This window comes from Eumetopias jubatus, unplaced genomic scaffold (genome assembly GCF_037043125.1).
Source record: "Eumetopias jubatus isolate StellerSeaLion01/CBP00866 unplaced genomic scaffold, mEumJub1_p1.0 scaffold_10, whole genome shotgun sequence".
Taxonomy (NCBI): domain Eukaryota; kingdom Metazoa; phylum Chordata; class Mammalia; order Carnivora; family Otariidae; genus Eumetopias; species Eumetopias jubatus.
The window spans coordinates 99,886,373-99,913,755 of record NW_028274816.1 but is presented as its reverse complement, the minus strand read 5'-3'; the positions used below and the strand labels follow the sequence as shown (position 1 = coordinate 99,913,755).

Genomic DNA, 27,383 nt, shown 5'->3' with positions numbered 1-27,383 from the left:
GGCCCGGTGCCTGGCTCTGGGGCCTGCATCAGATCCCTCGACCTCTCTGGGCCTGGAATCAGAGTCATGTCACCCATAGGGGGTTACACCTCCAGCACCCTGTCCAGAGGGTCACAGGCATTCGTGAAGAGTCGTTTTCTCACCGACTGGGCTGACAGGGCACTGTAAGGGGTCCGTGCCTCTCCTCTTCCTCCTCTGGCCAGGCCCCAGGAACCCGGGGAGGCAGCAGCCTTCTGCTTTCCCACCCCGCCCCGGCCCCTGACCTGCAGCCGGACACCTCCTTGCAGAGCCTTTTTTTGCCCCCCCCCCGGGGGGGGGTGTGCAGTGTGTTCACGAGCTGGCCTCCGAGGCACAAGCAGCTCTGGGAAAGGGGACACAAAACATGGCCACCACAGCCTTGTTGCATTTGTCACGTTTAGTAGGCTGCTGGGCAGGATCAGCACCTTGGCAGGTCTGCCAGCGGCGGCAAGAGAAAGCCGAAGTCTAACACTGGTCTAACTGGTTGGGGAAGGAAGATGGAGCGAGTAAGTGGGATGCTGCCCCAGCCCCTCCACCCACCTCCCACAGGGTACACCTGGGCCTAGCTGGAATCCTCTGGGGGTCTCAGGAGACATCAGAGGGCTACTGAACCTCTGGGGCCTGGGGAAGCGAGGGACCTGGGCCTCAGTGTGGGAGGAGGCCAAGTGTAACCCCAAATGGCATCGGCCAAGTCTGGGAACCTCAGTCAGTCCACGGTGCTAGGGGAGAAATGGCAGTGCGGGGCATTTCAGATCAACACACCTTATTTTATTAAGCACCAATGGCGAGTCAGGCTCTGCACCAGGAACATGGAGATAAACAAGACGCAGTCCCAGCCCTCGAAAGGCTTACAGTCTAGTAGAAGAGACCAGCCAGCTTTTGGCTGATTACAATTCTGTGGATTAAAGTAAAACATGGTAGGGTGGGATGGGCAGGGGGCTATCCCAGAGCACCCGACCCAGCCTGGGGTTCCAGATGGTGCTCGGTAGTTATCCAGCTATAGAGAAATAAAAGGTATTCTAGGTGAGGGAACAGCACGGCGAAGGCACAGAGGCAGGAAAGAGCCTCATGCGTGCGGACCTACTAAGAGTTCAGGGCAAGGAAGACACGGAGTGGGAGGCGGCCTGGTGGCAGGTGGGGAGTGGGTACGGGGAATGCCGGAGAAATGCCAAAGTGGCATTTCAGTAAGCTAAAAAAGCATCACAGTAAGCTAAACACCACCCAGTCTGCCGACTCCAAGGTGGGGCAGTGGGTCATCCCACACGAGGCCCCGCCACAGCATTACCAACAAGGGAGTCCTCACTGCATCCTGGCCAAGGGCTTCAACCTAGGGGAGAATCCTGTCCGAAGGTGGCAGCCCTTGGTCCACAATCATTTCCCTGGTCCAGGATGCAGGTTTTGGTCATGATGGGGCATGTGCCTGGAGAGGGTTCAAGCCCAGGGAAACTCCCAGTTTTGAACACTGTCGATGGACACAGAGACTGTGTCCCTGGCCTGCACCCCCAAGAAGTTTACAACAGTTTCCCACCATGGCTTTCATGCCGCATCACGGGCACCATTCTGTGGGTGGGTCCAGATGGAGGGGCCCTCGGAAGGTGGGGAGGAGTATTTACTGACAGGCGGTTTCCCTGCCTCAGACAGGATGCACTCCAAAGGGTTGGGGGAGCAGGGGGGCAGTGCCGGGCTCAGCCCAGAGTCAGAGAGAGAGAGAGAGAGAGAGAGAGAGAGAGAGAGAGTGTGTGTGTGTGTGTGTGTGTGTGTGTGTGTGTTGATGGGCTTGGGAGGAAACAGGAAGCATTTGTTACCTGCTTCAGCCTCTGAGGAGACCAAGGCCTGGCGCTGCACGCGTCGGGAGTGCCCGGCTAGGGGGAGGGCAGGAGGTAGTGGGTGAGCAGGTAGAGGAGGCTGGCAAGGCCCACTAGACCTGTCAGGACCCCGAGCCTCAGGGGCAGGTACTCCAGGGAGCGCTCCAGCTCGGCGTGCAGGAGGATGACCTGGCGTCTGGTGCTGCTCCACTCCCCTGAGTTGTCTAGGACATGGCGGGCCATGCGGGCCTTGTCCTTCAGGGGCAGCTGGGCCTCGATCCGGGCCTCTGCGTCCTCCCGGTTCAGGCTGTTCCGCTGCATCAGCCGTGCCAGCTGTGTGTCCCGGTCACTGCGGACGGGCCGGAAGGCTGCTCAGGCACCGCAGGCCCCGGCCTCCCTCCCACGGGCAAGTCACGGCAGGGTTGGGGGTGGGGGGGGTGGGCGGGCAGTCCCTTCTTCCACATCTCCTTCGGGGCCACGGCCAGGGAGGGAGGCTACTCCCACCTCATCGCACGCTTTGTGGGGACCCTAGTAGCACCATGAGCTCCGGAAGTCCCTCAGCATCAACGGGAGCGGGGGGGAGGGGGGGGTTGCAGCCACTGTTCTCTGCCATCTGAGGTCTCTCTGCCTTGCCACTAGGCCTGCGACTTCCCAGTTATAAGCTGGGAAGATCTGGTCATCTGGCATCAGCTACATCCTGAGTCCCTGGATGGGTGACCTTTACTGGAAGGCCTGTGCCTGCAAACCAGCTGCTTCCTATAGCTCCCCTGGGGCTTGGGCCTGCTGCACCCAAAACAGCTTCCTGACCCACCACACGCACCCCTCTCCTTGCCTTCCCACTCCCGCCCTGGACACTGACAGCCAAGACAGCGGCTGCCCTTCGAGATGCCACAGACACGGAGGGACCGGCCAGCCCCAAGGTGCTTCCCCTTGGAGCCAGGGAGCTGGATCTGGTCCTTGGGACAGGACAAAGCGTCACAGTAAGCTAAACACCACCCAGTCTGCCGACTCCAAAGGAAATCCAAAGAATAGGTCTTTCGCCCACTCTGATATTACCACCTAGGTCCTTCCTCAGGAAACTTACTGTCTTGTCTTCGGCTGCGCAGGCTGCCAGGCTGTCCTCTGGAAGGGAGTCAGTCATCTCTAACCTCTCTCTAGCTCTGTGGCTACCCGAGCCCCTCAGGGGGAGTGAGAGGCAGCGGGCTCTGCCATCTGGGGGCTGTCTGCTTTGCCACTAGGCCTGAGCTCTCCCAGCTCTACAAGATGGTGTGGCCTAGACCAGAGGGCCTCCTGGGGTGTGAAGACACACCTTCCAAGGACAGACACAACCTGAACACTGGTCAATTCTAATGCCGTTCAGAACAGAATGCTCCAGAAAATCATTTCTGGCTGGCCAGTCAGAGAAGACTTTGTAGAAGGATGGCGTCTATACCGGCGTTTGAAAAGTAAGTTGACTTCTCATTTCCTTTGTTACGGGGACAGCGTCCTGTCAAGGTTACGGGGCCAATCCCTGCCTGGCTAAGAACAAGGACTGAAGCTTAGGGATGCTGTGAATCTGGGGCTAGGGAAATCTGAGTGAAGGGAGGTGGCTTAGAGCCACCTGTGAGGGCACAGCCTTCAGAACGTGTGGCCTAGGCCACAGAGCTTCCTGGAATGTGAAGGCAGAGCTCCCTCACAGCCCTTTCTGGGGCCCAGAGAGAGTCCCATATGTTCAAGGACTGATGCTATTTATGGGAATAGGACTTTCACCCAAACACTTACTCTGCAACTGGCAAATTTCTCAAAAATGTGAATAATCCCATTTTGGTATAATCACACTTTGGTAAATGCCCCGTATTATTTCAAATGCACCAGGGATAGTCTGATAGTTAAAGGAATCCATAAGGGGATCTTTAGTTTTGTCCAGTGTAGATCCGTTTTATGAAAAGCAAATAATCACGCATTCACACGTCTCTGGCCTCTCTCTCGAGCCTGAAAGCGGGGCGTGAACAGCACCCGGGATGCCGGTAAAGGCTCCTGCGGTTGGTGAGCGGGCCTGGAGGGTCTCCTGCAGAACAGGCCCCATTTATGGAACCCAGCATACTTGCCAGGAGCCACAGTGCTCTCTGCTCTTAGTGAACAGACCAAGCCGGAAGGAAAATGCAGCAAGGCAGGGCAGGTGTGGGGTCATCTGGGTCATCTGGGACTGCAGATACAACCAGTGTTCTCACCTCTGCTAGAGGATTCCCCCTCAACCCCTTTTCTGATCCTTTGGTGCAAAGTTCCAATTGTATTAAGACTCCAAGGCAAAGTCTTCATGGAGTGTGCTTGGCCTCTGCTGATAGCCTTTCGCAGACAGGGAGTACAGAAGCCAGAGAGGCTGACGGTTTCCATGGGAGACACGGGCCAGAGGGGGCAGGTATGAGGGCGCCTGAGTCCCTCCAGGAGGCTCACCAGATTCACACTGGGCTTTCCAGGGCAGCCCTCGGTGGGAAGGGTGGGCAGGGTGCAGCTTAGGGCATGAGCACTCCAGGCCCCACCTCCGGCGGTGCTAGGAGCCTCCCACGCACCAGTCTCTGGAGAGCCAGCCTGTGCCCAAAATACCCACACAGCCAAGTGCCCACCTCTGTGTCTGTCTGCTGTACTTGTGGGTGGCATCCAGGAAGTTTCTGGGAGGCAGAGACACCCTGCAGCCTCATCTACTCTCTCCCCCCACTGGGACTGGGACTCATTTTCTCTGACAGTTTGATCTGGCTCTGTTTGCCAAACCTGGATTCTGGTTTGTGTTGTGTCCTGAGGGATTCTGAGAACAAAGCTCCCTCCTTAGTTGGACTCTGACAGTTCCCTCCTGGCAACTGTCTATTCTTAGGTGCTGCAGGGGGTGGGAGTGGGGACCCTGGACACCCCCTCAAGTAACTCCCCCCTCGAGTTTCTCTTCTGTAATTCAGAAGGATCAGCTCCTGCCCTAAACACCTCATGCTGAAAGGTAAATTGAGTGAAGTAATAATAAATGTGGGAGCTGTCTGGCAAGGTGAGAAGTGCTTAAGGAGGGAAAAGGCTCCCGTGATTAACAACATGGTAGCTCAGGGGCATCTGGGCTGAAGTGCCCCCAATTGCCAGCAGGGGGAGCCCCTCCCAAGCAACTAGAGATGCCTGGGGGCCTTCGCGTCCCACAACTACTTGGGGCACGTCTGGGTCAGGCACAGAAGTCGTTCCTATAGGTTTTGGACACAGCCACCCAAACCCCCAGGGCCTTCTGGTCACCCCGTGGGGAAAGGGCAAAGCGATGTGGGCCATATCTCAGGTACCTGCTTTACTCCGGGGGCCCACGTTTCCAGCCTTGGTCAGGCCTGGCCATGACACACACTCACCAGTACACCACCACCGTGTGCTTCATGTACTTGAGCAGCTTCTTGGTCTCAAACAGCAGGGGGATGTCCAGGATCACATAGCGGTATCCTGCGAAGACGACGGGAAGCCCATGGTTCAATTCTGCAAGCAAACACTAAGCACTGTGTGTCCGGCTAGGGGACAGAGTTGGAGCCATTGGCCCCTACCATCGAGAACTCCCTAGCAAAGGGATATCCTGCGAGGATAGGCATAACCTCAACGCTAGCCGGCTCCAATACCATTCAAAACAGAATGCCGCAGAGAGTCACTTCTGCCGAAGATGATCAGGGAAGGCCTTGCAGGAGGGATGGCATTTGTACTGGCCTTGAAATGCAGGTAGGGCTTCTGATACTTGAACATGAGTGTCTGGAGGTGGGGGTTCCAGGAATGGGGGACAGCAAAGCATCAGGAGCAGCGAGGTTCTACTGCTCTGGCTGTGGAGGCCTCGCGCAATGGGAGGCAAAGCTGGTGAGGTGAGCAGAGCAGGCACCAAGGGTTGAGTTCACCTTGATCTTGAACCTAAAGGGTTGTTATTCACGAGCAAGGAAATGACACAGAGTTGGAGGAGACTGGGAAGTTTCCAGGAGGAACTGGGCCCTTTCTGCCCTCCTTCATTTATCCTGGCTCCAAAAAACCCTAAAAAACAAAAACAAGAGTGTGGCTCCCTGCTGGAGAAGAGTCCTCCATGGCCATCGCTACCAACTCTTCACGAGAGACTCATACAGGGGGCGGCGGCAGGAGCCCCAGAAGGAAAGAGGTGGCTTCTCTGCATTGGAGGCAGGCCTCCAGCCAAGGACTGCAGGGGCTGCTCTGGAGGTGGTGGGTGGTTATGACTAAGAAAATATGTCACTCCAGTGTGGTAAAAGGCACTGGCTGGCCCTTCCAATACAAGCCAAGGCCAGTCAAGGGCGGAACCCTCACCCACGGTGACGGGGGTGTCCCGGGGCTGCCCACCCCCAAATACCACGGGCTCCGCACTCCTAGTTCTCTTTGGGCCAGGATCTCTTGTGTAGGTGTAAAAAGCTGGCAGGGGTCCCAGAGCCATGAGGGAAAGGGATGGGCACCGCCTCCACCCAGAGATGCCTGCCTCGCTTGAATGGTATCCCACCGCAAACACTTCCCACCACAGAGCCAGACACATGCACAGGGTACAGGGCAGGCGACCCGAGCCACTGTGGTTCCCGTTCCCCAGGATCTGCTGCTCGGGAAGCCCCAGAAAATCCTTCAGCTGAACGAGGGGGTTAGGAGAATGGGCTGTGATGACAGGCCTGGGTTTGAGGCCCCCCCACTTTCCCACCATGTGACTTTGGGCCCCCGAACAAACCTCATCTGTGAGCGAAGGCTACCTCCCTCCCAGGAAGATGGTAAGGATCAAACGAGCGAAGGCTCGTAAACCACTCCCAGCGCCTCCCCCAGACACTCCCAAGTGCTCCATAAATGAGGGTTATTATTACTACCGTTCCCTGGAAGAAGGGGGGGACCCACAGTTCCAGGTCCCCTGCTCGCCTCCCAGCTCAGAACAGAAGCCAAGACCAGACCCTCTCTGGGCCTCTTATCTCCCGTTCCTGCTCCACCCCCAACCCGTCCCTGCCCCCACACTGTCCTTTCTCCTCGGCCCCTCTCGGGAGCTCGTGGCCAGCTCTTCGGTTCACCGGCAAAGGGCTATTCAGCTGTCACATCCCTCCTGCTTGATAAGCTCTGCAAACTATGTGGACTCTATTAAGACATCCGTCTGCCTACACAGAGACCTCCCCAACAGCTGGTGATCTTATCTGACGTTTGATTGTACCGACTTTGACAGTTGTATTTGTTATACTCATCAGGGAAAAACTGGGACTGTGGAAGCCACAGCTGTCGTCCCCATTTTTCACCTTATCGAGCTGAAAAGAGCTTTCTGGCTTTTATTTAAGTGGTGGTGGCTGGGGAGAAGGGAGGCTGGGTGGATGACACAGCAGGAGAACTTTGGAGCGGGTGACATTATCTGCTGCTTAATTTCAGAAGGGGAGAGCCGCCGCCGCCTCAAAGCCCTGCAGATGTACTTGCAACTGGCCAGGGAGCGAACGCAAAAGGGCAGGACTGAAAGACAGAAGGCTTCGCTCCTGGGTGGGGGCCAGGAGGGGGTCGTCACACAGACACGGGAGGCAGGACAAAGGCAGAAAGAGTCCAGAGACTCTCCTTGAGGGAGGAGAGAGGGAGGGAGGTCTGCAGCAAGGTCCTAAGGTGCAGCACAAGCTGGCCCAGCAGGGAGGATGCCTGGAGCCCCCCCTCTCCCTGGCCAGAGCAGGGGAAAGGGGGTGAGGGGGGAGGTCAACACCGTGGACGGCTGTCAAGTCCTCTCCTTCTGAAGGAAGGTGCAGGGCAGAGGAAGATGGGGTGGGGAGAGGCTCCCCACTCCACGTGAGAACTTGATGCATGAGAGGATAAAATAAGGCCAGGATCACAGTGCAAAAGCCACGAGAAAACCTAGAAGGCTCCCCCATGCCCTCCAGGAACAAAGTCTCAGCATGGTGACTGATGATGGGGAGACAAGCAGCCAGGCTTTCCATTCTGATGCCCGGGCTGGTGGCCACATATGCCAGAGGCTGGCGGGAAGATCTGCAGGGGCCCCAGGCCAGCCTCCCGCCTGGTCTGAAGCCACTGCCCTCTGCTTCTCCACTCTGGTGGCTGACCCCCTCCTGCACCTGCTCAGGTCACCCCGGCCCAAAAGCGTCCTAAGAACAGGGCTGGCGCTGGGGCTATAGCTTGGGAAAGGCTGCCAACCTCCAGAAGGTTCTTGCCAACTGAGCAGAGACCCCGGCTTTTCCCTGTCCCTTCTTTCAGCCGGCACACGCCAGGCTAACTCTCTCCACTGAGCCCTTGCCCCAAAGGACTATCCTCCACGTAAGGACTCCTCTCCCTGCCCCTGCCCCGCACCTGCCCTGGCCATTCTGGGTCCTCCCCAGTGCCCAGTCTGCAAGCTTACTTTCCAGTTAGCCCGACCAGCACCAAATCTGACTCGACCATGGTTTATACCACGTGGTGATCCACAGTCACTGATGTGGACCCAGTCCCCCGAATAGCTTCTCGAGGTTGGCATTATTAGCCTCACTATGCAGAGGGGCTGGCTCACTTGACAAAGTCATGCAGCTAGAAGCTGTTAAGGCCAGGACTGAAACTCAGGTCTCCAGACTCCACTATTTGTCAGCTGTTACTACTCCCAACCCTGCTAGAAAAATCAACTTACTTCCTGGGGATCGTGGCTCAAAAGCCTCAAGTGTCTCTTCTCACTCAATTGTCAACCTCTTTAAATGCTGAGGGACATGTGCACCTTTCCTCTGGGGCTGCCACGAGGCTCTGCGTGGGGGTGTGCAAAGAACAGTGTGAACTCCACAGCTGGGCCAGCCAGCTCCCCTTCTCCCTGGCTAACCTTTCTGCAGAGGAGGAGGGCCCCGGCCTTGGAAGAAGAGGGCTCTGCCTCACCCCTGTCCCAGGTCCTGGGTCTTACCTCGGAGGAAATACTTGAAGGTCTCCTTCATCATTTCCTTGCGGATCTCAGGGTGGGTGATGGTGTTGAGCAGATGCCGCCGGTCAGGCTGGTTAAAGATCAGGTCCCCCAGGACCTTGCGATTGATGTCACCATTCTCCAGCAAAACCTCAGTGCCAAAGGCCTCCACGATGCGCCGGTGGGCAGGGTATCCAGGCTGGACAACTGTGGCATGAGGAGGGGGCTGGGTCACTCTCTAGAGCCTCCAGGCCAGCCAGAGGCCCCCAAGTGACTAGAGGCAAAATGATGGGGGAACCCACGGGTGCCTCTTTCCGTTGGAGCAAAAACCACATGAGGAGGGAAGGCAGTTGAAGAAAAGAGCAGAGCGCTTGGAACCCCTTGAATGGGTCACAGGGTGAGGTGAAGGAGAGGGATGAGAAGGGGGGGGCAGGGAGCAAGAAATCAGACCAGGGCCGACGGGAAAGCCTTCCCCTCCTCCGAGGCCTTGAAAAGACTCAGAATAAGGTGAGACACAATGGCAGAAAGGGGTACAGGGGAGCCGCTGCGCAGTCCCATCACCTGCCCCTCCCTAACTCACCGTGGCGGGCGATGACGTCAACATCAATCACCGCACAGCCCAGCTGCTGGAACACCTGGATCACCGAGCTCTTGCCCGAGGCAATGCCCCCTGTGAGGCCCACCAGGAACATCTTCCCAGGAAAGAGGAGGCCAGTGAGAATGCTGAACCAGGAGCCGAGGAATCACTGGAGTAGGGCACGCGTGGCTGGTTGGGATGGCCCGCCCCAGGAATGCCAGAAGGACCTGCCTGGGATGACAGCAGGCCTGATGAGTGTTGGGCCTGAAGACCCAGGGTCGGGCGGGTGGGGGGAGGCGAAGGAATGGAAGGGAAGATGCGGCCTGCCCAGGCAGAGTGGAGTTCTGAGCTTGGGGAACTCTGGATCCATCCTAAGATAGAAAACTCTTTCCGGACGGGCCTCCAGTAGTCTTTAGAAAACATTCATAAACAAGGCAAACCAACATAGTACAAATTTAGCAATCAAACTGCTGAGTAAGCAGAACAAGGTCAGGTGCTGTTAAGCAGAGTGCTTTCTGGAAGAGCAGTACCCCGCTGCAGGCAAATTTCGCATAGGAAGGAGACACCTGTCCCTCTGTGGTGAATCCAAGGCACTTTCCAGATGCCCACAGAGCCCCCACTCTATAGTCTGGGGACACTGAGGCTCATGGGGAAGAATGTCTTGCCTGCCCACTGCCCCCAGCACCAGCACTGTCTGGGTGGCTCGCCTAGACCGGGAAGAATCCTCCCTCCTCAAGCAGAAGAGGCCCAGATGGGGAGCCCAGAGGAAGCGGCGGCTCGGGGGCCAGGAGGCCTGAGGTTTAGAGGAGTGTGGATCCTGCCGGGGAGGAACGTGAGGGAAGGAGGACAGGCTGTGGGAGGGAACGCTGGGCTGGTGCAGGGGTGTGCGGCTCGCTCAGACTGAGGAGCAGGGGCCTCTGCAGACCCCGTTTCTCTATGCACGATGCTGTGTGACCCTGGACGAGTCGCCTGTCCCTCGGGACCTCGGTGTTCTCATCCATAAAAGGGGGCTGACGGAACCTATCTTCTAAGGCTGTTTGCAGACCGAATGAGAAAACGCATCGGAAGCCCTCGGGACACTGCCTTTTCCACGGGGAGTGCCCAGGAGAGGAAGTGAGGACGGAGACGTGGGTTGGAAGGCGGGTGCTGAAGTCACAGCGCCAGGCCGGGAGACTAAAACAGACGATCGTGAGGTTGGGTCCCCGTTCTCACAGCCTCCGACCATCTCACAAAAGACTTGTTTCGAGTCGTGTTGCATTTTCTGGAGTAAACAGGGTTACCATGTCTCGGACTTTGCTCCCAGGCTGGAAGAAATTACACTGACGACCAGGTCTCTCCCATCCCTCCCTCAGCATCAAATCACTTCTATAGCACCTTGAAATCTGTCATGGGACTTTTTTTTTTTTTTTTTTGTAAAACGGCAGATTTACTGTCCTAATTACACTTTGCTTGAGCTTATACAGAAATGAGTTTGCTTCCCCTGAGGACACACCGAGTGACAGGGGGAGGCAGCTGCTCGAATGTGGGTGGTGGGGAGGACCAATCCAGAAGTTTAAATCTGCCCAGGCTCGTTCTCCCAGGGCAGCCAGGGGAGGAGAGAGGAGAATACCCACCAGAGTCGTCATCCAAATGGAGAGGCCTAACTCAATTATTAAACCATTTGCAAAGCATTTCCCCTCAATCTCTGTGAGCCTGGAGTCGCCCCCCGGTGGTCTCCCTCCAGTTGACACAGAGAGGACTTGAGGGTAAGGTTCAGTTGTCAAAAAAGATCTGTTGTTCACTCAGCTGAAGCTTTGAGATGGAAAATCCAGCAACAGCATTGTAATCCCAGCTCTGTCCTGTCGCCCCCCAAAGCCGTGAGCTTGCCTCTCCTCTGCAGAAGACCGATCTGGAAGAATGGGAGTGGAACCTGAGAAGAGGCGGTGGTGGACGGAAGGGGCAAGGGCCAATTCTGCCCCGGGCCCTGGCCCCTGGCTGTTGAAAACAAGCCACTATCACCTGGGCACCCAACTTCGCCAGACTTGGCTGAAGGGGCCCCAGCAGAGCATGTGACCTCAGCTCCTGCCCGTTCACAGGACCAGGACCCCTCCCGGGACACACCGAATGGGAATTTCTAGCGATGGCGATGGCGCAGCTCTGCTGAGTCACAGGCTTGGAATCGACTTTAACTCTTCATTGACAGTGAGCAGATTAAGGACCAGAGAGGAAGGGACGTACCCGTGGCCACAGCTATTACTGGAGCCTGACGTGAATTCAGGGCTCCCACCTCTGACTCTAGACTCCTGCCTTAACATACTCAGGGAATGAAAAATTAATTTATCCTTAGACTAAGAGAGAATAAGGACGGTGAATGTGGCTATAGGCAAATCAATTCCGAGCCAAAGAAAAATGATTTCTAGATGGATCATATTGGTGTTTGCCCTCTGCAGAACAGGGGGTGAGGTCTTACGGACAACAACCAGAGCACAGATGTCAATTCCAGGCTCAGCTCTGCCCCAGACTCTTGGGGTAACTTAATGAATGTCTACCGTTCTCTGTGCTTCGGTCAACCATCTGTGGAAACAGACCAACAGCTGCTTGGCTTCTGTCAGGGAGGCCGAGGGGGTGGAGGAGGACATGCTCTGGGAGGCCGTGGGGGGCCCCTGGCTGAAAGGGGCTGGACAAATAACAGCTGTTCCCATCCAACAAGCCGTCCGCAACTCATTCCTGCGCTAACCGAGGACTGAGCCCCTCTGTGCCTTGCAGCGCCGCATCGGGGACCTCTCGGGTAACCAAAGGAAAACGTAGGTCCCGCCCCTCAGGAAAACTGGACGGAGAGACAGTAACACGTGAAAGCAGCCAAGAACAGAGCAGCCACAGGTGAGCCAGAATAATGACACGCTATTCACCCTGGGCCGGGGTGTGTGCACGCTCGCACGGACCCACTCCCAGGCCTGCTCACGGACCTGCCCAGGGGGGCAGCTGCAGTGAGCCAGAGCCCATGTCCCCTGTAGGCTTAGCAAGGAGGCAAAGACGGCTGAGGTTCCAACTGCCCCTAAGACTCACCTAGACCTGTCTGGCAGCTCCTTCCCAGGGAGACCCACGGAGCAGTGAGCACCTCGGGTAACCTGTGCTCCTGACCCCGCTGCTGCTCTGGCTCGGAAGTCCTTGTTTCCCCTCATCCCACCGCCATTTGCGTGCAGGCAGGGGGCACCTCACAGCAACTCCTAAACCTGGCCCTGATCTGAATCCCCTATGAAACGTCAGGAAAGGTCCAGAGGACCCGGGCTCCATACTACTGTCCCAGCCAGCGTGGCACCAAAACCGCTGCTAAAATGGAAGGTTAGGGGCGCCTGCGAGGCTTAGTCCATTGAGCGTCTGCCTTCGGCTCAGGTCATGATCCCAGGGTCCTGGGATCGAGGCCCGCATCGGGCTCCCCGCTCGGCCGGGAGCCTGCTTCTCCCTCTGCTTCTGCTGCTCCCCCTGCTTGTACTCGCTGTCAAATAAAGAAATAAAATCTTTAAAAAAGTAATAAAAATAAAGTGGAAGGTTGTAGACTGTAAGTCAAGAAGCCTGGGTCCCAGTCTCTCTGCATTCTGCCATAAAACTGTGTGACAGTGGGAGCATTCTCACCAGCCTGGCTCAGGGTGGTAAGTGCTCCATAAATGACAAAAAGCTGATCCCCCAAATGCCTGCCCCTGTCTGACCCTCAGTCTCCACACCTGTGAGCGTGGGGCTGATGCTAACTGGGGCTTTCTTCCTCCCTTTTGCAGTGCGGCACTTCGCAGAGCCGTCCGGAGATGTTCGCCTGGGAGACCAATGAATGACAAGACTGCTGGTGGCCTGGGAATCCTCCTCCTCAATACTAAAAGCTGTTCCCAGAGCCAGCTTGGCTGGAGGAGGAAGGAGACGCCGAGTCCCATGGTAACAGAGAAAAGCAAATGCCCAGCACAAGAGAAATGGAAGCTGGATTCCGGGAAATAATCCCAGGCCTGGCGGCATCAGCCAAGGCGGGCCTCCAATCCCAGGGGAGCCACATCCAAATCCTTTCTTCTCCCTCACTCTCCCTGTCAGGGGAAAGACAGCAGGGTGTAAAGAAAAGGCTTGGGACCTGAGTCACAGAGGTGGGGTCTGCAGTCCATGAAGTGAGGAGCGAATTTCACTGTGCTCTGTAAATGGTGGTTGGGGGGGGGGTCCCTCTCGTTGAGCTTCCCCAAACTGCCTTTCATTTTTTACGCCTTGGGCACCAACAGCCCAGAGAAGATGAAGAAAAAACATTCAAGGAAGAACAGTCTTGGGGCGCCCGGCTGGACTGGTCAGTGGAGCATGCAATTCTTGGTCTCAGGGTTGTGAGTTTGAGCCCCACGTTGGGTGTAGAGATTACTTTTAATCTTTAAAAAAAAGTCTCTCTTGGAATCTTTTCTGGTGGTGTTTCTTAGGGAAAAATGAGAGTAGGCGGCTCCATGGGTCTCCAGACACAAAACCCTGCTGCCCCTTGCTGTCTGTCCTAGCTCTGACTCCACTAGGCCCACCCTACAAACCTAAGTCCCATCCCCTGCACCCAGACCTGGCCAGTGGCCTCTTGACTCCACCCTCCAGCCCCTGCCTGGCTTCTCCCAAAATGGCCAGGGTCAGGGCTTCAAGTGGACTTCTGATCATGTCACTCCCCTGCTTAAAACCCTCACTGCCTCCCTCCCTCTCCTCCTATCCTCCTAGCCTGTCACAGAAGCCTCTGGGCCCCATGTAACCTACCCACCTTCGACCCCTCTGCCCCCCCACCCCCCCAGTCAAGGAACCTGGTCCAACCTTGCACGCCTGCTTTCTGTCCCTGAATATTCAGGCTCTTTCCCACCTCAGAGCCTCCATGTACTACGCTGCTCCCCCTGCCACCATGCTCACTTCCTAGCTAACTCCCCTAGGTTTATTCTGCATTCATTCCTTCAACCAGTCAGGCACCAGGCCCTGCTCAAAACAAGAGTGCCTGCCCCCTCCAAGCAAAGCCTACACTCTACTGTGGGAGGTAGGGGGGTGGGGCGAGGGTGGAAACAATAAACTCACAATATGTATGGTGATGTTAGGTGGGGAGCATATCGAGAGCAATGGGGGTCAATGTCTTTTTTTTAAGATTTTATTTATTTCTTAGAGCATGTGCATGAGCGGAGGGGGGGGGGAAGGAGCAGTGGGAGAGGCAGAGAATCTCAAGCAGACTCCACACTGAGCGCAGAGCCCAACGCAGGGCTTGATCTCATGGCCCCGAGATCATGACCTGAGCTGAAAAAAAGAGTCAGGCGCTTAACTGACTGAGCCACCCCGGCGCCCTGGGGGTCATCATCTTAAATCAGGACCAGGGAGGTCTAAGTGAGGGCCTGAAAGCAGCAAGAAGGCACATCACAGCTCCACTCAGGGCAGCCCTGTCCATCCCCCAACTCAAATCAGGTCCCTGGCCTCTCTCTGCGCCATTCTTTCCTTCCCTGACTGTTTTCGACGTGTTAAATAAAATAAGCTCCACGAGGCCACGAGCTGTGTCATTTGCAACCCTTTGTCTCTGGCATCTAGCTTAGTGCCCAATGTCTATCCATCATGTACCAGGTGAGTGATACTGGTCAAGTTACTTAACCTTTTGTTGACTTGGTTTCTTCATCTGTGAAGCTAATGGCACCTACTCTGAGTCACTGTGAAGGGTAGAAGAGTTCATACATATAAAGTGTTTCATTCTAAGTGCCTAGCATACATTTATGCCAAGCACTCACCAATGCTCCCCATTAGTTATGAGAAAGTGTTTGAAAGCTCTTTATAGAATGAACAACTGAATGAGTCCATGACTAGGGAAGGGGAGAGAAAATACTTGGGGTCACATTCTCCTGTCAGTGGCAAGGAGGAGGCTGGAACCAACCTCCCAGCCTGCTCTCTTTTCCATGCAAACACGCTGCCTGAGGATAGTATATCCCTCCTGGGGGAAAAAAGGGAAACAAACAAAACACCCCATGGGTTAAGCAGAATAAGAAACTGATACCCGAATGGACACTCTTTCTTTCCTCCCTTGGGAGAGCTCAGGACTCAACTTGGAAGCAAGTTCTGTTGCTTTGCATCTCCCAATCAACAGCCCCAACCTGCCTGTGCTGGGGGGGCCAGGACCTGGCTCCCTCATTAGCTTGCAGCTTCCGTTCCTCCTCCTCCTGCAGCCTCCCAGGATTTCACACCAGGCATGCATGACCTGCCAGACACTTCTTCCAAATTCTTTCCAAAGAGGATGTATCCATTTTGCTCCAATGATCAATATAATCATTCATGAAAACGAGTCATTCCCTGCCTTGGGACCCAATTATTTTCTCGTGGAACCAGTGGTTGAAAAAATATATTGTTTTCCAGTTAACTAGTAAGTGCTATTTTTATCTATGGTTTCCCCACTCCAAATCTTTCATTATTGGGGAGAGGCTGCCGTTTAAACCTCAGTCCAAGTTGTCATCTGCTAGGCCTATTAAGTCAGTACCTCCTCCAAGCTGCCAATTACCTGGAGGGAGCCCCAAGAGAAGGTGCTGGTGTTAAGTCCCTGTCTCCCCTCTCCCCTGCCAATACAAAGGGAAGGGGAGGGAACAGGTCACTCTTCTCGAGCATTCTCCAAGCATAACCCATCAGTGCAGGGAGCTTTTATGGGTGGCCGCGGAGGCTGTTTGCACTGAAATACTATACTGGTGCTTAGCCAGAGGAAGGATCACAGGGAGTGCCAACTCTCAGGGGCTTCAGAGTCACAGGGACCTCAGATGGGATCTCAGCTCTGTCCCTTAACTAGCTCTGTGGCCTTGGGCAACTTCAGCATTGTGGGCTTAGTTCCTTGCGTATAAAATGTGATTAATAACGACGACTCATGGGTTTTGTCAGAATTGAATGAGGTGGGGCGCCTGGGTGGCTCAGTCGGTTAGGCGACTGCCTTCGGCTCAGGTCATGATCCTGGAGTCCCGGGATCGAGTCCCGCATCGGGCTCCCCGCTCAGCAGGGAGCCTGCTTCTCCCTCTGGCCCTCCCCCCTCTCACGTACTCTCTCTCTCTCATTCTCACGCTCTCAAAATAAATAAATAAATCTTTTAAAAAAAAAAGAATTGAATGAGGTGACACGTCACGGCCACCTCCTCTTCCCCAACTCAGTGTGTGACATGTCACAGTCATTGCAATCTACCCCACTTTCCCAAAGGGCATCCTCCACCCTCTCAGTTGCTCAGGCCACAAACTTTGGTGTCCTCCTGGCTCCTCGCGCACAATCTTCATCCTGCCCACTAGCGCCCCCTGCTGGCTGTGCTCCGCGCTACCTTCACAACCCAGGGGGACACTGCTGGGTCCTTCTACCACTGTCTTGCTCCTGGATTACTGCAGTTGGCTCAGCGATTTTCTTGCTGCCTTTTGCTCCCCAACCGTCTGCTCATGATATAGCAGCTAATGTGAGCCCTTAAAAATGCAAGTCCAGTCATTTCATCCCTTTGCTCAAAATCCTCCAATGGTTCCTCTCTCATGTAGAGCACGAGCCAAGTCCTTACGGGGTCCTTCAGGGGCTTCACGATGGACGCAGCCATCTCTGTTCCCAGCATCTCCTATCACTCTCCCCCGTGATCTCAGCCCTCCAGACACACTGGTCGCCTTGCTGCTCCTTGACTATGTCGAGCATGCTCCCACCTTGGGTCTGTGGATATGCTGTTCCTTCCACATGGAAAGCTCTCCCCCCAGAGGGCTTGCATGGCTTACACTCTCCTCTGCCTGACCATCACCCTTTCAGAGACTGTCCCGAATATATAAAACAGCACCCTCATTTCACTCTCTAGTCTCCTCACGGTTCCACTTTTCTTCATAGCACTTACTAACTTATCACTACCAACGTATCACATATCCACATGTTCATCTGTTGTAATCTGCCTCTCCCCAGCATCTGAGCACTACTGTATCCAAGGTGCTGAAAACAGGGCCTGACAAGTAGGAGGCCCTCAAAAACATCTGTTGAATGAATACATAAAGCACGCAGAAAAATGTCCAGCTCATAGGTAAGAAGGAACTTAACATTAACTATTTTATTTTTTATTATTTTTAAAGATTTTATTTGAGAGAGAGAGAGAACATGCAAACAACAAAACCTTTTCCACATCACTTCCTATCCCTACATTTCTGGGCTGACAATATCTTGGACTCACAGATGAGGAAACGGGGACAGAGAAGGCGAGGTTTCCAACAGGCAGGATATAAGAGGAGCCGCCCCACCTGGGTGGCTCAGTCGGTTAAGTGGCCAGCCGACTCTTGGTTTCAGCTGGGGCCATGGTCTCAGGGTCGTGGGATGGAGCCGTGTGTGTGTGTGGGGGGGTGCTTACAGCTCAGTGCTGAGTCTACAGAGTCTGCTTGGGGCTCTTTCCCTCTTCCTCTCCCTTCCCCACTGCACCCCCACTCGCACATGCACTTGCACACTTTCTAAATAAATAAAATCTTAAAAAAAAAAAAAGAGTGGGGGTGCCTGGGTGGCTCAGTCGGTTAAGTGTCTGCCTTCGGCTCGGGTCGTGATCCCAGGGTCCTGGGATCGAGTCCTGCATAGGGCTTCCTGCTCCACCTCTGCTTTTTCCCTCCCTCGCTCTCTCTCACTCTCTCTCATGAATAAATACATAAAATCTAAAAAAAAAAAAAAAAAAAAGAGTAGCTGCCCACATTTGAGCACTATGTGCCAGGGACATCCCTCATCCCATCTGATCACAACAACCACCCAGTGAAGTCAGTTCTTTGGTTTATGCCCATTCTAAAGATGAGGAAATGAAAGTTGAAAGAAGTTAGATATTTCTGCATGGTAGTTCCAGGACACCTGGGGCATACTTGAAGATCTTCCAAGGGGCACAAAGGCACAGTGTAGTAGGAATACATTTCCCACTCAATGCCCACTGCCTCTACCAATGGGAACAGACCAGCTTTGGAACATGCCTGCATCCTCTCCTTTCCCAGGTCTCCATTTACCCTGCCCCATCTCCCAGGTTTCAAAGAAAGGCACAACTACCCACCCAGGCCAAAATCTTACTAAGGTGCACTGTCCCTAGTGCAAAATTCCCCTGGCACCACCAAGGGGCACTTGGAAACATCAGTATTCATGCTGAGGATGTGCCTGCCTGCAGTGACTGCGTAACAAATGCTCCTGCTGAGTCAGGTGGTTTCCAAATCTTTGCTTTCAATAAAGTTCAAGGAGGACCTAAAAGAACTGTCTGCTGGCAGGTCATTAATAGTTGATTTCAATGACAGATCACTGTGATTTTTTTTGGCCATAAGTCAGAGGGTGTTCAAAGAGCTGAGTAATATTACCACAACAAAATGTCTTCAAGTCCTACGTATTTATTTACATGAACCAACTTTTTCAGTGCTTATGGCCACAAACAGAAGTTCTGCTCATTCTAGCAAATATACACGATACACACAGAGGAACTTTAAAAAGTTCCACTTAGCTTATTAAGAGAAGCATTTCAAATAAAACTTATGTTTGACAATTGATCAAAACCAGGTGTTTTGATCAATTGTACATTTTGCAAGTATAAAAACTCAACCCAAGAAAAATAGTTTAATATTACAACCCCAAGACAATTTTCAAAAATGTTTTAACTTTTTTGTTGTTTGTTGCAGAGAAGTAGGATGACAAACCAAAGGTTTTCAAGCATAAAATGTATCATACTAGAAGAAAATTCTGGGGAGGAAATTAGGTAGAAATATAAGTTGGAGGAAAAATAGCAATGTAAAATTTCAAACGTTAAACTGGTTTGTCTATTTTTTTCAAAGGATAAGGGAAATCAAATCACTATGGTATTGAGATTCCATTGCAGATTTACATGCCTAACAGTTTCATTTTTAAAATGTCTAATATTTACAATTAACCAGAAATCATCTCCTTTGAAAACGTCAAGAGAAAATTTTTAGCTATCTAAAAACGTGCCAGTGGGTAGTTTTCAAAACAAACCAAACTTCACTGCTTGCCTGCCTTCAGTTACTAGCCCTAATCTTTTCTCCTAAGGCAAGGCACCAAGAAAGGATCTGAACCCTTTAACCATATTACTCAGGACAGATTCAGACCTTGCACAAGACAGAAGAGGACCTGTGGGAATTTATGGCCCTGCGAAAAGAAAACCACCCCAACCCGCCTGCCTACTTTCTATCCATCAGAGCTCTAGCATTGCCCAAGACCTAGGTCGGCACCCCGCCAAATCCATCTGATGTATTCTGGTAAAATCAGCTATCACCCCCCCCAACTCCCCCCAAAAAAACCCTTTATTCAAAGGCTTCCGTTTCCTCATCTTTAAAATTAGGACTTAATGTCAAGGTTCATTTGGGTGATAATTTTCCCATAACTAAGGGAGAAATAAAACTTCATAAGCAAACTCAACGACAGAGGTGCCGATGTCTCCATTTGGGAAACGGGAAGGAAGAAAAGTATGGGGCCAGGCCGCCCTCTTTACCAGTGGATGAGTGGGAATCTCATGCTGCCACCCAGGCCTGGTGGGGGGCGGGGGGCGGGGGTCTTCCCTAAAACTTTATAACCAGTCCAGCCTCCTGGGGAAAAGGAAAGTGGAGGCAAAGCCTTGTCTGAGATGATCACTCAGCAAAACAGCAGTACCCAGCGAAGCAGTTTTAATCCACCCTAAGAGGTTATCATTCCCGTTTTCCACATGAGCAAACTGGGAGTCGGAAAGGCACGCAAGTTCACAAGACTGGAAAGGGCAGACACTGGATTCAAAAATAAAATAGGTCAGGGGCGCCTGGGTGGCTCAGTAGTTAAGCGTCTGCCTTCAGCTCAGGTCATGGTCCCAGGTGTTGGGATCGAGCCCCGCATCGAGCCCCGCATCGGGCTCCCAGCTCAGCAGAAACCTGCTTCTCCCTCCCCCACTCCCCCTGCTTGTGTTCCCCCTCTCGCTTTGTCTCTCTGTCAAAAAAATAAAATCTTAAAAAAAAAAAAATTCTCTCCCTTTAAAAAAAAAACAACAAAAAACAAAAATAAAATAGACCTGACCACAAAGTTCTGAAGCATTGGGACTTTGGGCTGAACCTGCGTTTGAAACCACATTCTGCCATAATTCTAGCTGTAAACCGCTCTCCGTTTCCACAGCTGTATAACAGGAAAATAACACCTTGCTTAGTAGGGCTGCTGTAAAGGCAATGGGCCATGGATGCCAAAGGGGCTGCTACACAGTATGTGCTCAACAAATTGTAGCCCAGGTTTGAAAAAACAAGGCGCGCACCGCCCGCCCCACCGCGCAGCACAACCGGTGCGCCTCGGACGGGGTTCGAAGCGCCCAGAGCCGGGCCCGGCGCCGGGACGCGGGGCCTCGGGGCCTCAGGCGGGGACCCAGCCCCCTGGGACAGAGCAGCCCCGGGGCGCCGCCCCCCGCCCCCCCACCCCGCGCCGGGTCCGGCCGTTGCCGCCCGCCTGCGGGGCGCGCTACGTACCCGAGGCCTCTGACCCGGCCTGGGCCGCCGCCGCTCGCCCAATCTCAGCGGCGCTTACTGGCTCCCGGCGGGCAGGCGGGGCCTCGCGAGCGCGCGCACGCGGACCGGACGTCCGGCCGGCGGAAAGGATGGGCGGGGAAGGCGCGCGGTCCCAGCGCGCTGGGCATGGTGGGCACCGCGGGCTTGCTGCGCGTTCCGAGCCAGAGCCCTCCCACGCCGAGGGGAAAAAAAAAAAGACCCGGAAAGTCCTAGCTTCAAGCTCAGGCCTTGGCCATCTCTAGGTGTGCAGCCCCTGGCAATAGCTACGGCACGTAACTGCGCGCCTCCAACCCGCCAGGTCCGAAGAGCACTCTGTAGTGCAGCACTCATTGAATTTTCACAGGTGGATACTGCCACTGTCCCCATTTCACACAAGAAACTGATTTTCAGAGGTTAATCCGTTTGCTGTCTTACAGTGTCAGCTGGCTGTAGAGCTCGTTCTGTCCGTGCAAGCCCAGCAAGTCACTTAGCCCCTCACCGTGTCTCCGCTCTTCAAGTGGGGATAATCACTACTATGCTGTTTGTTGAAGCATTAGAAATACATAAAAATACCTAATGGTGTCTCACATATAGTAGGTGGTCCTTAATTACCCACCTTCCTTTCCCTAAACTGGACCTCTGCTTTCTGCTTCCTTCAAGGTAGGAATCTTGTCTATGTTCACCACAAATATCCCCAGTGCCTAGAACAGTGCCCAGTACAGTAGGGATCTGATACATTGAAGAATGAAATAATTCAACATCTTTCTCTGACCACTCCAGTCCCTGAAACTTTTCCTCTTAATGTCAACAGCACCGGCTGCTATCACCCAATAAATAGGCTTGCATCTCATGATCAAAGGGCCCATTTGGTCCAAACACCAATCCAGTGTTTGAATCTCCTCTACATCACCTCTGGGGTCTAATCTTGGCCATGCCCAATGTCAGGGAACTGTTTTTCAAGAGAGCTTCATGCTGTCCAAATTTGAAGTCCAGTCCTGACAGTAAGAAAGTTTTTCCTTAGGTAATACAGTATCTCCCCTAGTTCTAATCTGTGGGATCATGCAGAACAATTCCAATTCCCATTCCATAAGGCCAGATCTAATGGCCCGGTTTCCTTCTTGCATCAAACAATTTACAGATAACCTAGCTTTGTGGTTCTCAACCTTTTCCCTACTCCTGACACATCAGAGGGATACACAACTCCCATCAGTAACCCTGGTTGCCATGGCAATGACAGGGAGAGGAATATACCTTCCCCTCTCTCAAATTATCAAGCTCTTCTTGGGGTATATTGTTAGGAAACCCCTGCAGATGATCCTGCTTTTCCCAGACACTGCCTTACGGTATTGTGAGCATTGGTGTACAGGCAGGGGCCTTGTCTTTTAAGTAGGCGTCTTTGTGGTCCGGTGGACCAACAGTAGCTGCAACTCTGCTCTGCATCTCTGCTGGGATGATCCCAGAGGAAAGGCTGAAGGATGCTGCAGGGCCTTCGACCCAGGTACGTCCTTGGAACTGAAGCTCTACCTTGGCAGTTTGGAGGTGATGCCATCAAGGATTTTTTCGGCTCAAACACATAACGTCTTTTACTCAGGATAGCAATAATAAACTGGCTCTGGCTGCTTACACGGTCTCATTTCATCCTGACAGTGACCTGCATCTCAGTCACCCCTGTGTCCTTGGCATTAAGCACGATACATGGAATATGGTGCTGCTTCAAGTTGTTTGATGAACAACCCTCTAAGTCCGAGAGAGATGACTCCTTTGACTCCTGGGTCTTTGACTCTTGGTTCTTAAAATTAAATTTACTTTCCGTATGTTTATTTTAGATAAATATTAATATGCAATTAAATTTATGCCATACCTTACAAATACCATTAATATTTATCCTTTATTAAACAGCCTCAAAAAAAAAAAAAAACCTCCCATAGGTTGTCACCAGCTGGAAGATAAAGTCCAAACTTCTTCTGAAACTTAAGGCCTTCTGTGACCTGGCCCCAATCACCCCGCTAGACATGTGTCTCACCATATGTCTCACCATATGTTCTCCCTTGGGAAAAGCCAAGAAGGAAAGTGATTTAGTTACTGCACCAGACTTTGTGTTAAGACACCAGGTTCAAGTCTGAATTCATATTAAGTAGCAGTGAAACTTCAGACTAATCATTGAACTTCTTGTGTTCTCGTTGTAATAAGGGGAGTAACACCTGCCCTGCTCATTACACAGCGTCAGAGACAGTTGATGGTGGGGATCAAAGAAACAGTGTGCTAGCACATTTTGTGAGCAATAAACACTATACAAACACAATGGGTCACCATACTGCGTGTTCCTGCCTCTGCCCTTTCCCTGTAACCCTTCTTTCTCACCATTCATTCATTCATTCATTCACACATTAAGTAATCCAACAAATGTTAATTGAGGGCCCACTCTGTGCTGGCCCAAAGGATACAGAGGTGAGGAAAATCCAACATATTCTCTGCCTTCACAGAACACAGGGTCTTGTGGGAGAAAATGGTTGCAAAGTGTATAACCACACAAACAAAAGTAAAACTGCAGTTGTGATTCCAGCTCAGGGGTGGGTCCACATGGCCCCCAGAAATTATAATGGAGGATCCGGCACTTAAGTTGCCTCCAAGGCCAAGTTCAAAGTCTGCTTTCTTCAGGAAGCCTTTTTTTTTTTTTTAATTTTTTTTTTATTTATTTGACAGAGAGAGACAGCGAGAGAGGGAACACATGCAGGGGGAGTGGGAGAGGGAGAAGCAGGCTTCCCGCGGAGCAGGGAGCCCGATGTGGGGCTCGATCCCAGGACCCCGGGATCATGACCTGAGCCGAAGGCAGACGCTTAACGACTGAGCCACCCAGGCGCCCCCAGGAAGCCTTTTCTAACAATGCTGCCCCAAAGATCTGCACCCCCTGCCCCACCCTGAACTGTAGTTAGCTTCTCTCTCTAGCTCATTTAATCATACCCAGTCAGGCCGTGTATTTTTTCAAATTGCACCTGGTTTTCCCAACTTTACTGTAAGTGCCTTCTAGCAGGGAATGGCCGGCACACTCTTAAATTCCACAGATTTAAGCCACAGAAGGCTGGACCCACTGCGTTCCAGACCCATGTGTCAGGCGTTGTCATAGGAAGGAAGGGTACCCTTCCTGAAAGTGAGCTCCAGGGGAGACAGGAAGCTGCCAAAGACCATCTCCCTGTCCCTTATTCACAACTGAGCAAACTACCCCTGTTCTTCAGAGGAGAAAATCTCTCTTCCTTAGGACAGCCAAGCTGCTGCCTAGTATGATCTTTCAACAACAAGAATTTCGTCATCTCTTTCCCCAGCTAAAAACCTTTCCAGCAGCTTCCAGTAGTCTTCAGGATAAAGCCCAACCCCCTCAGCATGGCCTCCATATCCCTCCTGGTCGACTCCTGCCTGCCTCTCTCGTCTCAACCTCCAAAAGGCTCATATAATTCTCGCTGCGGGACCTCAACAGCACCCCACTCTCAGGCAGCTGGACTCCCCCAGCCCCCACCCATTTGTCTGGTTCCCCTTTGAAAACTCAGCTCAGCCATCTTTTTGTCCAGAACCTCTTTCCCCAGGCTAAGGGTGCTTCCAGGGTCCTGCTACATCTGGTGTTCCCACTCTCTCACACACTGTATACCATAATGGTCAGTCTGTGTAGCTACCAACGTGTAGAGTGAAGCCAGCATGGGGACAACTGTGTTGTTCTATCCCTCATTCTCTAGTTCCTGCCATAGAGCCTGGCATGTGGTGAGTGCTCCAAGGTGTTGAATAAATGAACCACAACCTGGCTCATGCTTTCCTAGGCCCATTAGAAGAAATGGATCTCTGACATGCTGGGAGTACAGCAAGGGCCTTGATCTGTGATGGACATCGTGAGAAAGTTTTTCTTTGATTATCACAGGGAATGCTGACTTCCTGGGAAGGGAAATAATAATTTATTAGGCACTGACTGTCTCAGACACTTTACTGTTTTACCTGCATTGTCTCATTTTTTAAGTAAGGACACTGAGGCTCAGACAGGTTAAGTGACTTGCCTAAGGTCACTCATCAGGCAGAGGTAAAACCAGAATTTAGAACCCAGGGAGTTAGACTCTGAAGCGTGTTCTCTTAATCACTATATTCTACTGTCTCCAGTAATAACTGTGAAGGGGTTACAGAGGTATCCACAGTAGAAGTAAACTCCAGAATCTGCAGTTTCACAGGCACATTCCTCAGCCACCCTTTGGGCTCTGCTGTACCTCACTGCCTTTGTAGAATGCTTCAGCCAGAATGGGAAGGATAGAAAGAGCCAGAACTAGATGGGAGAATCCTGCTATTTTAATGTGATGAGGCACTCAGGAAGCTGGGAATGTCTACCTTGGAAAAAAGAATTTTAGGGAACCAGATATTAATTGAAGAATATGTAACAATTATATCGAGGGACACAGGATTATATGCTTCCACGTAACTCCCTAAGGCAGAACTTGGCCAACCTTCAACCAGTGAGAACTGTCTGAAGGTGGAAGGCTCTCTGTTACGGGGTGGGGGGATGGGGAGGAACAAATATGAGAACTCTTGGAATCCCAAGAAACTATCACAGACCCAATTTAGGAAACCCTACACTGTACTGCTTTTGGTGATTATTCTGTCCCAATGTGACAATAAACTTGAAGGTAAACTTACATTCCAAAATCACATGTGGCAATATTCAGTTTTCAGTGGTCATTTTTAAAAAGTATCACATATACTCAATTTCTTTTTAAAACCATAACATTTAAATTTTATTACAGAGAAATAACGGATTCTACAAAATCTAAGTGAGCATTCTACCTTTTGAAAGAGCCTAAGGGGTAGGGGGGGAATAAGTGCTTTTCAGGTGCCTTTGAACTCTGAAATTCTCAGAGGTGCTGGATTCCAGAACTTTGGACTGGTACTTGCATTCCCAGCTTGGACATGACAGTCACATTGCCAGTCTACATCCCAGAAAGGCTCTCCACTGAGCAAAAACTGCTCAGTTTGCAATAAAATACAAGGCAGTGTCTTTCTAAGCTTTGAATTGCAAGAATGGCAGGTTCCACAGTGGACTCTATAATCACTCTGCCCTGGTCATGTTTCATTAGCTTTTGTTCAACCTCTGGGAGAAAAGAAAATACAGGGTTGGGAATTCGAATGTCAGATGTGGGTTCTGGTTCTGCTACTAGGTATCTTTGTGTTTTTTTGTTTTGTTTTGTTTTTTTGCAAGCTCAATTATCTTCAAGTCCTCTTCCCTACCTACTTTACAAGGTCACATGAGCTACAACAAGTGAAACATTTAGAAATTAAATCCATCTAACACATGTAAGGCTTTATTTTGATTATCTCTGACATCTTCTTCTGGCCTGCAGCTGCAAAGAAGACATCATATTGACAGCACTCTTGGTCCTGGAGAGATGAATGTGGGTGACCAGTGCTCAGTCTGAGTGGGTGTCCTTCCCTTCTAAAATCAGATATAAATGATTGGGGGTTATCTGCTGTTTCAGATCATATTTACTTCTGCGCTTGCCACTGAGAAAAATTAATTGACAACATTTAGCTCTTTTTTGTTTTGTTTCCCTCAGTCAGATGCAAAGTGTTTCTTCCCACTTTCTCCCTCTTTCCACGTTGAGAGTTTCCCAATGGCAAAGATCATTCCTTTTTTCGGCCATGGAACTCTCTGAGGGTAAGAACATGTCCTTGCCGTACCACCCACAGTCCAACCTGAATGGGAAATCTCTAGAAATGGGAACCATGTCTTCGGGCGCTGGCCTCATGCCTCAGGTGCAATTACTCAAACACAGGGGTGAGACCCAAGGGACTGAAGCATTCAGTCAACGCTAAAACTAGGTTAAGATGCCACCATTACTTTCTAATAACTGATTTCCTTGGGTAGATGAAGCAGACAATGGGACTTCTGTAGTGATAGAGAACTCAGAGGGCCGAAGGGCCGACAGATCCAAATTTGTACACTGATTTTGCCACTTACTTGCTTTGTGACTGCCCGATTTACCACCCAATCTGGGCCACGTTTCTTCGTCTGTGCCAAAGGGAAATAATAATACAACGCATCTTCTCGGCTTGTTGAGAGGATTAAATGAGATATACGAAAAGCCTTACCCCAGACTCTGGCATTTAAGGGCTTTTTAAAAAGCGGATGTGGAGAATCCTAGGTGCACTGTATGAGTTTCGTGGAGACCTGTAGCTGGAGACCAAGAAGCGGCAAAGCCGGACCGAGCAGTCAGGTCTCCCGGCTAAGGATCGGTGCCTCTGCACACCACAACCCACCGCCTCTCAAGAGGCCTCCAACTCCCGACGACCCGGGGCCGCCTAGAGTCCCCAGGCAGGAAAGGCGGCCAGGAGCCAACCTGGCTTCTTACAGCAAAGGCTCTCCAAGAAGGCCTGATGCATTCGGGGTCCCGGTGGGTAGCACCCGCAGGCCTCAGGCCTCATTACTTACCCGGTAATGGTAACGGTCCTTAACGGTAGCCAATAACGGCTCACCTGTGGCCGAGGCACTAGCAAGGGCAGGCTGAGGTCAAACCTTGGATTTTGGCGCTTCATCCCGAAACCCTAAGCAAGCATCGAACTACAATTCCCAGCATGCCACGCGGCCGCCCGGTTGCGGAGCGTCGGCCCCGCCAACCTTGGGCCCCTTCTTGCCTCAAAATGCGGCTGAACGCCCAGGACTTCCGGGT

At 52.3% G+C, this 27,383-nt stretch overlaps 1 protein-coding gene across 4 annotated transcripts; it reads right to left on the bottom strand.

Moving 5' to 3' along the window:
• Positions 1–764: 764 nt before the first annotated feature.
• On the bottom strand, positions 765–27,353 carry DCAKD (dephospho-CoA kinase domain containing). 4 transcript variants are annotated; one of them, XM_028092795.2, is made up of 5 exons: positions 27,146–27,353; positions 9,254–9,481; positions 8,677–8,880; positions 5,174–5,261; positions 765–2,172 (listed from the first exon to the last, which is right to left on the bottom strand). In XM_028092795.2, exons 2-5 carry the CDS (start codon positions 9,363–9,365, stop codon positions 1,881–1,883), a joined length of 696 nt encoding a protein of 231 aa, XP_027948596.2. In that variant the 5' UTR covers positions 9,366–9,481; positions 27,146–27,353; the 3' UTR covers positions 765–1,880. The 4 variants fall into 4 exon arrangements, with proteins under 4 accessions (XP_027948596.2, XP_027948598.2, XP_027948595.2 ...); XM_028092797.2 differs by having other exon boundaries at positions 9,254–9,477; XM_028092794.2 differs by lacking the exon at positions 27,146–27,353 and adding an exon at positions 20,674–20,738.
• Between the last annotated feature and the right edge of the window lie 30 nt (positions 27,354–27,383).

Coding starts and splice junctions, on each gene's coding strand:
- DCAKD (XM_028092795.2), bottom strand. CDS start 9,365: ATGTTCCTGGTGGGCCTCACAGGGGGCATTGCCTCGGGCAAGAGCTCG. Junction 8,881..9,253: donor TGACGTCATCGCCCGCCACG/GTGAGTTAGGGA, acceptor CTCATGCCACAG/TTGTCCAGCCTGGATACCCT. Junction 2,173..5,173: donor CACACGGTGGTGGTGTACTG/GTGAGTGTGTGT, acceptor GCCCGTCCGCAG/TGACCGGGACACACAGCTGG.